This window comes from Diplotaxodon limnothrissa, linkage group LG10 (assembly GCF_057381915.1).
Source record: "Diplotaxodon limnothrissa isolate DT_005_m linkage group LG10, D_limnothrissa_male_GT1.1, whole genome shotgun sequence".
In the NCBI taxonomy this organism is placed as follows: Eukaryota; Metazoa; Chordata; class Actinopteri; order Cichliformes; family Cichlidae; genus Diplotaxodon; species Diplotaxodon limnothrissa.
The window spans coordinates 19,864,017-19,875,995 of NC_140605.1; the positions used below are offsets into that span (position 1 = coordinate 19,864,017).

The following is an 11,979-nucleotide window of genomic DNA, read 5'->3' on the forward strand; positions in this document are numbered from 1 at the left end:
CATTCCAGGCCTTCTTACACCCATTAACGGCCATATTGTAATATTACAATCCCAAACTACACTCAACAAAAATATAAACGCAACACCTTTGTTACTGCTCCCATTCCCCATGGGATGGACGTAGAGACCTAAAATTCATTCCAGATACACAATATAACCATCCCTCCCAAACAGTGGTCACAAATCAGTCCAAATGTGTGGTAGTGGGCACATCTGCTATATTGAGATAATCCATCCCACCTCACAGGTGTGCCACATCAGGATGCTGATCTGACATCATGAGTAGTGCACAGGTGTACCTCAGACTGCCCACAACAAAAGGCCACCCTGGAATGTGCAGTTTTTTGCGCTATTGGGGGTCTGGGGACCCAGAACCGGTCAGTATCTGGTGTGACCACCATTTGCCTCATGCAGTGCAACACATCGTCGCATGGAGTCTATCAGATTGTCAATTGTGGCCTGTGGAATGTTGGTCCACTCCACTTCAATGGCTGTGCGAGGTTGTTGGATATTCGTGGGAACTGGTACACGCTGTCGTATACGCCGGTCAAGCACATCCCGAACATGCTCAATGGGTGACATGTCCGGTGAGTATGCTGGCCATGCAAGAACTGGGACATTCTCAGCTGCCATCTGCCCTGAACAATGTGAACCATGATTCATCCGTGAAGCGCACACCTCTCCAACGTGCCAGACGCCATCGAATGTGAGCATTTGCCCACACAAGTCTGTTACGGCGACGAGCTGGAGTCAGGTCAAGACCCCGATGAGGACGACGGGCATGCAGTTGAGCGTCCCTGAGACGGTTTCTGACAGTTTGTGCAGAAATTGTTTGGTTGTGCAAACCAATTGTTCCAGCAGCTGTCTGGGTGGCTGGTCTCAGACGATCTTGGAGGTGAACCTGCTGGATGTGGAGGTCCTGGGCTGGTGTGGTTACACGAGGTCTGCGGTTGTGAGGCCGGTTGGATGTGCTGCCATATTCTCTGAAACGCCTGTGGAGACGGCTTATGGTTGAGAAATGAACATTCAATGCACGGGCGACAGATCTGGTTGACATTCCTGCTGTCAGCATGCCAATTGCACGCTCCCTCATTGCTTGTGGCATCTGTGGCATTTTGCTGTGAGACAAAACTGCACATTCCAGGGTGGCCTTTTGTTGTGGGCAGTCTGAGGTACACCTGTGCACTACTCATGATGTCAGATCAGCATCCTGATGTGGCACACCTGTGAGGTGGGATGGATTATCTCAATATAGCAGATGTGCCCACTACCACACATTTGGACTGATTTGTGACCACTGTTTGGGAGGGATGGTTATATTGTGTATCTGGAATGAATTTTAGGTCTCTACGTCCATCCCATGGGGAATGGGAGCAGTAACAAAGGTGTTGCGTTTATATTTTTGTTGAGTGTATGTCTGTGAAGGTTCTCAGTCATCCAGGTCATCGTAGTCAAAGGAGCTTGCAAAGAAAAGCGTCTGGACTTCTTTAAGTTGCTTGAAGACGTTTCACCTCTCATCCGAGAAGCTTCTTCAGTTCTAAGGTCAAATGGTGGGGAGTCCCAGATTTAAACCTAGAGGGACAAAAGGACCCCCTGATGATCCTCTAATCGCCTGAGCCAAGGTGTGAAACTGGGTGTGGGTCCCAATCAGCCAGAGTTTCGGGTGAGCTCATTGTGAAACCTGGCCCCACCTTATCATGCAAATTCCTGAGGTCAGATGGCCCAGGATGTGAGTGGGCGTTAAGGCGTCTGGGGAGGGAACTCAAAACTGGATTATAGATGGCAGACAGTTGGTGTCGTAAACCACCGCCTCTGTTCAAAGATGGTCGCTCACAGTGGACATAGATGGCTTCTTTCACTCCTTTTTCAAACCATCTGTCCTCTCTGTCCCAAACGGGAACATTGGCATCCTCGAAAGAGTGTCCTTTATCCTTCAGATGCAGATGGACTGCTGAGTCTTGTCCTGTGGAGGTGGCTCTTCTATGTTGTGCCATGCGATTGTGAAGTGGCTGTTTGGTCTCTCCAATGTAGAGGTCTGGGCATTCCTCGCTGCACTGTACAGCATACACCACATTGTTAAGTCTGTGTTTTGGCGTTTTGTCTTTCAGGTGAACCAGTTTTTGTCTGAGCGTGTTGCTGGGTCTGAAATGCACCGGGATGTCATGCTTGGAGAAAACTCTCCTGAGTTTTTCTGATACACTGGCTACATAGGGGATGACAATGTTGTTGCGTCTGTCCTTCTTATCCTCCCTCGCTGGTGTCTGATCTTCGACCAAACTATATTCTCTTTAACTCTGATGTATATTACGGAATCTATTTTCAACACGACTCAGAAAGAGAAATAAGAGTAATATTAAAACTAAATAGCTGGAATTGTTAAATAGCTGGAGATGTTAGCCCAGTGCATCTTGTATGCACACTTTCTCACAGTGACCTTTGCATTGTAAACAATAGAAGGTCATATTAACACACAGCTTGTAAATAGACACAGAAAAAAACTGGCAACCAAAAGATCTGCATGGCCTACAAGACATGCAAAACTAAGATGTTGCTTTCATCCTCCTGTTCCTGTAAAAAAAAGAAACATCCACGCTTTTTGCTCTGTGGGTGGAGGTGCAATCTTGCATATTGGTGTCAAGTCAGTCAAGTTTTTGTCAGTCCAGTCAGTCCCCATGTTTATTGCTGATAGCCGAACCTCTCGTGTCGCATTAAGTTTCTACTGCCAGCAATATGATGACATTTCAAAAAGGACAAAAATAGAATTTTAGAATGGATTACCTCGCTGAATCCTTTTAGGCAGGGACTCCCTATCTGGTTGCGTCCCAAATAAGTGACTTTCTCCAGAGCCCATTGTAATGTGGAGAAGCTCAGTTTGCGATCATTTTCCAGCAAAAATTTTACATAACGCTTTCAGATCCAATCATGCATGCCTGCTTGAAGGAGAGAAAATGGTCAAACAAAACTTTTAGTGCACTGTTTAAAAATACCAGCATAACCAAATATATAAAATCGTAGTCTTAGGGCTTATCCCTAAGTTACTGCAGTAGGTAACTGAACAAACTGGCGATCAGTAGCAGGCAGCGCTGGCTTAAATAGTCCTCCTGTAATTGGCAGCGGTTTGGGCTCAAGTGCGGCCCAGGTGGCTCCGCCCAGGAGAGAAGCCAGGGAACAATACTGATGACAAAATGCAAAAAGCCCCTAAGCTGCTCCCACAGACCATGACATTCTCTCACAAATCATTAACGTATTGCATTCATTGCTTTTAAGAAAACTTGTGTGTGATATGCAAGCTCCATTGGCAGCATTTATGACAACATGTAACTGCATATGGAGGGAGGCTCATGTGGGATTAATGCTATTAATTTACAGAAGGTTTTGTGGTTATGACACCTGTCTCCCACAGGCTAAAACTTAAAAAAAGAAGAAAAAAACCACAGAAAAACATTCATACTCACACCAATGGGCAATTTGTAATCACCAATTAACCTAACCCCACTAAGTGCATGTGTATGTACTGTAGGTGGAAGCTATGCAAACTCAGATAGAACGTCTCAGCCAGTCGAGCAAAATATAATGTTCAACATAGAGATGGCACGATACCACTTTTTTATGTCCGATACCGATATCATAAATTTGGATGTTGGCCGATACCAATATGAATCCGATGTAGTGTGTTTTTCAATCAATAAAACTGTTTTTTTAATATCTTGCTGCATTTTGTATAAGTTCATACTCAAGTTGAAATAAACAACAACACTAAAGCTATTCTGTTATACCGGTATGTAAAAAATACACTGCACCCAAAATATTTCATAGTTCAGCAAAACTGATCAATCTAATGAACTTAAACCTACTCCATCCTCACTATTCTGGTATTTTAAAGAGTACTTAGCAGAAATATTAAGCAACCTAACTAATAGGGTTGCAAACTCCCAGCAAAAAAAAAAACATAGGGAACCACCCCCCACCCCATGATGCTTAATTGACGTAATCAACTTTAATTTGATGCAGTGTGGAAAGAAAATGCACAGAAATAAATTATTTTCCAAGAATAATTAAATAGATTCAACATCTTTCTTCAACAGAATTGCAGACTGCACAGATGGTACCTTCCCAAAGGAAAAAGTAGTATAGCTAACTAGGGTATATTAGACTTAACAGTTACTATATACAGTAATGGACTTCTATATATTTTACATAAGATTAAAACTTTGGGTGTAAAATTCAGATAATTATTTATTAAAAGCGAGACATTTTAAATGAGAATAAGAAAGAAAAGTATGTCTTTGTGCCCCCTTCTCCCTGTTCATGTCCTATCGGCCCCCCTGGCTAAACTTTGCTAGATCCGCCCCTGCACAGTTACCAGCCATCAGCTACGTAGAAAAGGATCCTGGTCTAGAAAGTTATATAATATTAAATAAATTCTAACAACACCTTATCAAGCTTAAACGTGCTGCTGTTGTTCAGCCGCTGTTTTCCTCTTTCTGGTTGTTACGTCCCCTGGCTAGTCTAGGGGGTTGAAGGGACGAACATAAAGGTGGATAGAGAAGGAGGAGCCAAGATGGTAATTTTAGAAGGTTTATTTAATACTGGTGATGGGATTTGGGTTCAGACTGAGGTATAACGTCAGGGAGAGCCAAGGCCAACATAACAAACTGTTACGGCCGAGAGGTCCAGGCTGTGGGTGTGGACTCAAATGCAGACACAGAGGGAGGCAAAACGGGCAAAACGGGCGTGAACACAGTGCTTTATTTACAGTGCCTAGTGAACTTACAAAGCAGGAAACTATGAATGCCACATCTCGCTGATTCTGATGCATCGGCGGGTCCACGGTTTGTGTTTACGTCTTTGTGCAGAATCGGTGTACCTGCTCTCATTTACTGTTTCAGTTGTTTGGTGGTGGTTGAAATGTAGTAATATTTATATTAAAAATCGATTCAGGGTTTTAATGAATCGATATCACGTTATCCAAGCCTGAATCGATTTTAATCGATAATCAAAACCTGCTCCTAGTACCTGTGTAATCATGCTTATGTACATCTGGATAATGACACAAACTAGTGTTTGGTGCTTCACTTTTTATTAAACTAAAAGACAGAAATCAGATTATAGGATCTGTAGTGTTGTTTATTTATATTATGGTGCTTATCATTTGTGATATTTATTACTGTGTGCATACTTTATAAGGAGAGATAAAAGAAAAGAAAAAATCTCTTCCTTGCTGGTTCGATCGAAGAAGAAATGCTCAAGTAACTACACTCAAAAAAGTCAACTAAGGCAGTTGTTTGATTAATTCAATAGACATTTGTCTATTTAACATGAACATATTGAGTTTAGGTTTTTAAATCATTATCAGTTGTTGGTTTAACATAAAATAACAAAAAGTTTAATGAACTAGATTTGCATTCTTCAGTTCAATTAAATGTAATTATTTTAAATCAACAACTCTAAAACCGATGCCTAGTGCGCATGCTCAAACTTCCCAGAAGTGAAGAGGCGGGAACGCGGAGAAAGTTATATGTGTTCAGTGAACTGCCATTTCCCTCTGCGGAATCTTCCACAATACAGGTAGGGCTGCCACAAACGATTATTTTGATAGTCGACTAGTCACCGATTATTTTTGCGATTAGTCGACTAATCACATCATCATCCATTGGACATACAGCATACAGCTTATTGCACCAGCAGCATCTGCTCTTATATAACTATCATTAGTTTACAGCTTTAAGTGTTTAAGGTATGTGCTAACTAAAAATGGTAAATGGCCTGTATTTATATAGCGCTTTACTAGTCCCTAAGGACCCCAAAGCGCTTTACATATCCAGTCATCCACCCATTCACCCACACTGGTGATGGCAAGCTACATTGTAGCCACAGCCACCCAGGGGCGAGGCTGCCAGACACTGGCGCCACCGGGCCCTCTGACCACCACCAGTAGGCAACGGGGGAAGTGTCTTGCCCAAGGACACAACGACCGAGACTGTCCAAGCCGGGGCTCGAACCGGCAACCTTCCAATTACAAGGCAAACTCCCAACTCTTGAGCCACAATTGCCCCAAAATAAAGACAAGATGATAGTTTATTAAAGTTTAATGAAATTTGCAGATTGTTTCGGTGAAGTTTAATAAACTCCTTGCTATCTAAAATATAACAGGACACCTGAGTATATTCTCGGCATCTCACACTTCTGATAATCAGCTGTCTGCTTGACGTTTATTCAGCTGTGTAAAAACTATAACTTTAATCTCAGCCAAACTGATTTACTCAGGAACAAATAAAATACTAAAAAAAAAAGCCAAACAATAACATTTTAAGTTATCTAAGTGACTTATATATCATGTTTAACCTGAGTAGCGAAAGACGGCGGTGGGTTGGAAAACGATTTGCCGGGAGTGCGGTGTTCTCACGGGCTCTAGTGAGCCTTGAACCCCGGCTAGCTATCGAGCTGGTGAGACGTCTGTTACCCTCGTCAGAGCGCAAAACGTCGGAGCGCTTTTGAAAATATGCGGTGTCTTGATAAACTGAGCAGGTATTTGAGGTTTACACAGCTACATTCTCGCCTGAAAATATGTTAAACGTTTATTTTGTGACCCAGAAAGAATAATATGAGTAATATAAAAACTAACTAGCGGCCACCATTGTTGACAACTGAGCTGGGCTGCGCTATGAATTCTGAGACGGAGCTACTTCTTCTTCTTTGGGGTTTAACGGCAGCTGGTATCCTTGTACATGCAGTGCTGCCATCTTCTGTTTCAGTCCGTTATTACACTCTTAAATCCTACTACTTATTCCTGCGTCTTTTGTGATCTTACAAAGCTTCAAACGATGCGTCGACTATTAAATTAGTCATCGACAATTTTAATAGTCGACGTAATCGTGACTAGTCGACTAATCGTGGCAGCCCTAAATACAGGCAAGTAATAAATAACTCAAAATATCTTAGTCAAACGAAGTTGTTCCGTCCGTTAATTGTTTAACAATGTTTTTAATTCCAAATGTGTAAGTTGTCATTAGACAGCGGGAGTGGAGCAAATACAGTGAAAATCTGGTATTAGACGGTGCCAATTGGTACCGTCTAATACCTGATTCCTAATCCGCTCCGGGTATATTTATAAAAAAAAAAAAGAAAAAGAAAGAGAAGAAAAAAAAAACAAAAAAACAAACTATGAATGCTATGAACTATGAATGCTATGAACTGTGGAAGCTATGAACTGAGAACTGTGAGGCCAAACTGTGAACATGAAACTCTGAGTGCTATGACTAGGTGCTAGATTTCACGGATGGATCCGGGAATGGAAAAAAGGGGCAGCGGCTTGGATGGAGGTACGCAGTCACTATAATGAGAGGAGACAAGTAGTCAGTGGCAGTCTAGTGAATCACAGCTGAAGGATTAGACTATGGTGGTTAGGGCTTACGCGTTGCAGGTTTAAAGTGTCATGCGAGGAGGGGGTGTCCAGGGGGTTCCGGGTGAGGAGTGTCCAGAGAGGATCCAGAATATGCTTGGAGTGAGGGACTTGGCAGGGAGGCAGGCAGGTGTAGTCCGATGATGGAAAGGAAGCAACCAGATGACAGAACCAGCGTCCAGGCGGAGATGTGAGTAGTCTAGGTTGGGAAGCGCGACTGCCAGGTGGGTCCTATGACAAAGAAAACACGGTGAGGAGAAAAGCAGTAGTTAAGGGTTCTCACAAGGGCTTGGCGGCCTAGCACTAACATGAGTTAGCAGAAGATCTGGCAGAGGTCTGTTGTGAATGCTGGTCTTATATGCTGGTGACTTGATTGGAACCAGGTGTGGAAGCTGATTGGAGTCTCTGCCTGAAGGTGGAGCCCAGCGGAGTGGAAAAACCCCGTACTCACCCGGACCATGACACAAACAAAACATCCCTGATGTAGAAATAAAGGAAACTTACCTAACTCCAAAGAAACAAAATATACAACCTATAACCATAACCTACCTAACAACACATAAACAGGAGAAAACAGGGTGTCAAAACAAAAGGCAGCTCTCCCCTAAAAGCAGTCCAAACATGAAACAACAACGCTCATACAAGATACAAAGGCATGCAAGCCTGCACAAGTATGGCAACCAAAATGGCCAGAGAGCACAGAAGCACAGCTCCACAGGCCTTAAATAGTGCTCTGTTGATTACCAATTAGCCGGACTCTGCGCAGCATCCAATCAGGACAGAGAAGGTGGAGCCTGGACAAAACAAAGGGTTAGTAGGGAGAAGAGACATCCTCCTGGGGGATGTAACACTGGTGCAAAGTGGGCGATAAACAAACAAGAGAGACGGACTCGCCACAGAAAAGCAGATCAGCTGATAATTAATCAGTTTCATGATTGAAGCAGCAGCAGGAGAGGGAGGGCGAGAGAAGAGGCAGTTGCTCCATATATCGGTTGCTAAGCTTAACATGGGAATGATTTAAAAAAATTCAGAGATGAACTTACACACTTGCTTTACTGCTCTCTGGGATAACTTCCTCGGAGATGAAATGCTGGTTTAGTAGCGAGGCTACAAATACACAAAGCTGCTCTATCACGTGACACACTGCACAGGTGCTACGCTTATGAGCTGAGTTACGCCATGTCGCAAGTTTTGTGAGGTGCTTTTTTTGATATTTAATGGATCGGATTACATTTTTTATTTCTCTCCAATATCCGATCCAGTAATTTACGTCAGTATCAGACCGATACCGATACGTAATATCGGATTGGTCCATCTCTAGTTCAACAGAATGAAAGGCAGAGGTCATGTCCATTGTCAGGAAAACACAATATTCGCCTATATTACATTACGTCAAAATCTTGTTGGACACTCTAAGACTAGCTGGGTCTGTAAAATGAGTAATATGAATTCATATTAATCAATGTATGTTCTCATCTGCACCGCTCATGTGTTGCTAATTGGATGTATTCTGATTTCCTGCATCTCAATTCAAGTAAAACTGAGGTTCTAGTGCTCGGCCCAAACATTCAAAGTTAGCCAGTACATCAGTGCCCTCGCTAATACCATCAAATCATCTGGTTAAAAACCTTGGTATCCTTTTTGATACCAAGATGAACACTTGAATTTTGAAAGTCATATTTCAAAGGTTACCCAGTCTTGTTTCCTTCATCTGAGAAATATTGTGAACAACAACCCTTTACTGTGAGTTTGTCATCTTGAACTTACTTTTAGTACACACTTTAATTTTCTCCTGTGTTGATTATTACAATTCACTTTTCACGTACATCTCTCAGTTCTTTCATAGCTCATCTTCAATTAGTTCAGAACGCAGCAGCAAGGCTGCTAACGAAAACTAGCCAGCAGTCACATATTAAACCTATCCTTGCTTCCCTTCACTGGCTTCCAGTGAAATTCAGAATCCACTTTAAATTATGTTATTAACATATAAACTTTACATGGACAGGCCCCTGCACACCTTATCAATGCAGCCGACCTTTTGGATCTAACCAGGGCCTTCTAGCCATGTATGCGTGTATGTAGGGATGAATATCCCTCAGTATGGCTGATTATATGCCTGTTTATGGGTCTCTATGTTTTAACATGTAGATTTAACTTCTATCTGTTCTATGTGTTGCTTTTATTTGAGCTGTAAAGCACTGTAACTTGATGTTTCGAAAGGGTGATATAATTAAGTTATTATTATTAACAATAATAATATTATAAGTCCGTTTGCGTGGGTTCTCTCCGGGTACTCCTGCTTCCTCCCACCGTCCAAAGACATGCAGCTTGTGGGGATAGGTTAATTGGATAATCCAAATTGCCACTAGGTGTGAATGAATGTGAGTGTGAATGGTTGTCTGTCCTTGTGTGTTAGCCCTGCGACAGACTGGCGAACTGTCCAGGGTGTACCCTGCCTCTCGCCCTATGACAGCTGGGATAGGCTCCAGCGCCCCCCGCGACCCTGAAAAGGATAAGCGGAAGCGAATGGATGGATGGATGGATGAATATTATAAGTCTTAGCAATGAATGGGAATTATGAGATTGACCTTTAGCTGCCAAGAAGACAAGGCACAAGCCTATTTCTTTATTATTCTTTTAAGTGGGTGGATAACACTTGTGAACCCAGGTAGTCCAATACAACCACTGTGACCTGCTGTACAGCTGCAACCTAAAATAAAGCACCTGGAGCTTGGACGCTATTATCTGACTCCCGTATTTTGAATGGTGTTTGGCTGGCTGCTGAATTGTGTACCCTATGCACACATGCACACACATGAGGAGAGCAGTACACAAGAGAACAGAGTACTGCTATAAGTATCAGAGCACAAAGTTGCTCTGCTTATATTTGTAGCTAGCCTTCACAAACTAGAGGCAGCCTACACAAACGAGTACAGAGAATTATAGAAGATTAACAGAAGCTCTTTCCATGGCATTGATTAACTCAGCTGCTGAGAACAACATCACCTTTGTGCGACCTGCATATTTTATAATAAGTGGTTTTATTGGCATACCTAATATTAGATATTATTTTGTCTTTCTGTGTTTTATTTACATTCTTACAGTGGTGGGAAACACATTAGTGATGATTGTAATAACATTGGATCGCATGTTGAGAAGTCCTAAATATATTGCTGTTTTTAACCTTGCATTTACAGACCTGTTAAGTAGCTCTGCTTTGGTTCCAAAGGTTGTTGACATTTTTCTGTTTAACCATTATTATATTTCCTACAATGACTGCTTGACTTTCATGTTTTTCTGCTTTACTTTCATTTTTATGCAAGGTTTTAATCTGGTTGTATTGTCCTTTGACAGAGTCATGGCTATCATGTACCCGCTGCACTATCAAATGAGAGTGAGCCACAAGCTCATTTTATCTTTGATCGCTTTTTTCTGGCTTCTTGCCATAACTCTTATACTCATTGCAGCTGGCCTTCTCACAAGACTTTCTTTTTGTAAGTCTGTTGTTATTCAGAGCTACTATTGTGATCACGGTCCTATGTATCGTCTTGGCTGCAATGATAATACCCCCAATCGTGCATTTGTTGATTTGGCACTAGTTATAATTCTTGGGTTTCCACTGGCATTTATCGTGGGAAGTTACTGCTGTATTGGCTATTCTTTGTCAAAAATTTCTACATTTAGGGAAAGAGTGAAAGCTTTCAAAACCTACACAGGTCACCTTTCATTAGTGGCAATTTATTTCCTTCCATTTACATTTGTGTATATGTTTGGGAGTGTAATACATCCAAATGCTAGAATCATAAGCCTTTCTATGAGCACTGTATTGCCTCCCATGTTAAACCCGATTATCTATGTTCTTCAGACACAGGAGATCAAAGAGTCATTAAAGAAGTTGCTGAAAACTCGAGTTACATCCAAAATTGCCACAAAATATTAAAAAAGGATTTAGACTTGAATGTCTGCAGTGCCCTCTGCCATCTGATGTAAAAGATTTAGTCTTTCTGTGACCAAAGAGATTCTGCTCCTCTGTATTTTTCAGGAGTAAGATGTAGACATTATTTTAACTTTAGTCAGTTTTAGTAGCAGCAATCTTCTTTTTTCTTTGAATTTGTTGTTTCAGTACCTGCGTGTGCCACTGTTATGGTACTATTATAGAATCTAAATGACCATAGAATTGAAATTACAAGTTAATATAATTGAAAAAGAATATTCAACAATAAAAATATAAGTGAAGTAACACCAGAGTAAATTGTCTTGCATGACCATAGTAAAATGAAATTGTAAAAGCTGCTTTCCATTATAATCACTTACTTTTTTTAGAGTCGTACAATACCACGTGTCACATACTAAAAAAATTTGAAAAATACAAAAAATATATCGATTCTCACATTAAAATATCAATGTTTTAGTAATTTAGATTAAATTTGTAGTTTATCATTAACAGGAACACAGTGGAAAGAAACTATAACATTCGGATTGTCTACATTAAAAGGAAATACTTCCTCTTCCGTCTTTCATAGTCATGTGCGAAATACGGCTGTATAAATGTCTCGCAGCCCCTTGACTCACAGCAA

The 11,979-nt window shown here is 41.5% G+C and overlaps 1 protein-coding gene across 1 annotated transcript; it reads left to right on the top strand.

Moving 5' to 3' along the window:
* The first annotated feature begins 5,469 nt into the window (after nucleotides 1-5,469).
* Nucleotides 5,470-11,097, top strand: LOC146624312 (olfactory receptor 1C1-like). Its single transcript, XM_085363426.1, has 4 exons — nucleotides 5,470-5,568; nucleotides 6,629-6,692; nucleotides 10,471-10,977; nucleotides 11,087-11,097. Exons 1-4 carry the CDS (start codon nucleotides 5,470-5,472, stop codon nucleotides 11,095-11,097), a joined length of 681 nt encoding a protein of 226 aa, XP_085219552.1.
* Nucleotides 11,098-11,979: the final 882 nt, after the last annotated feature.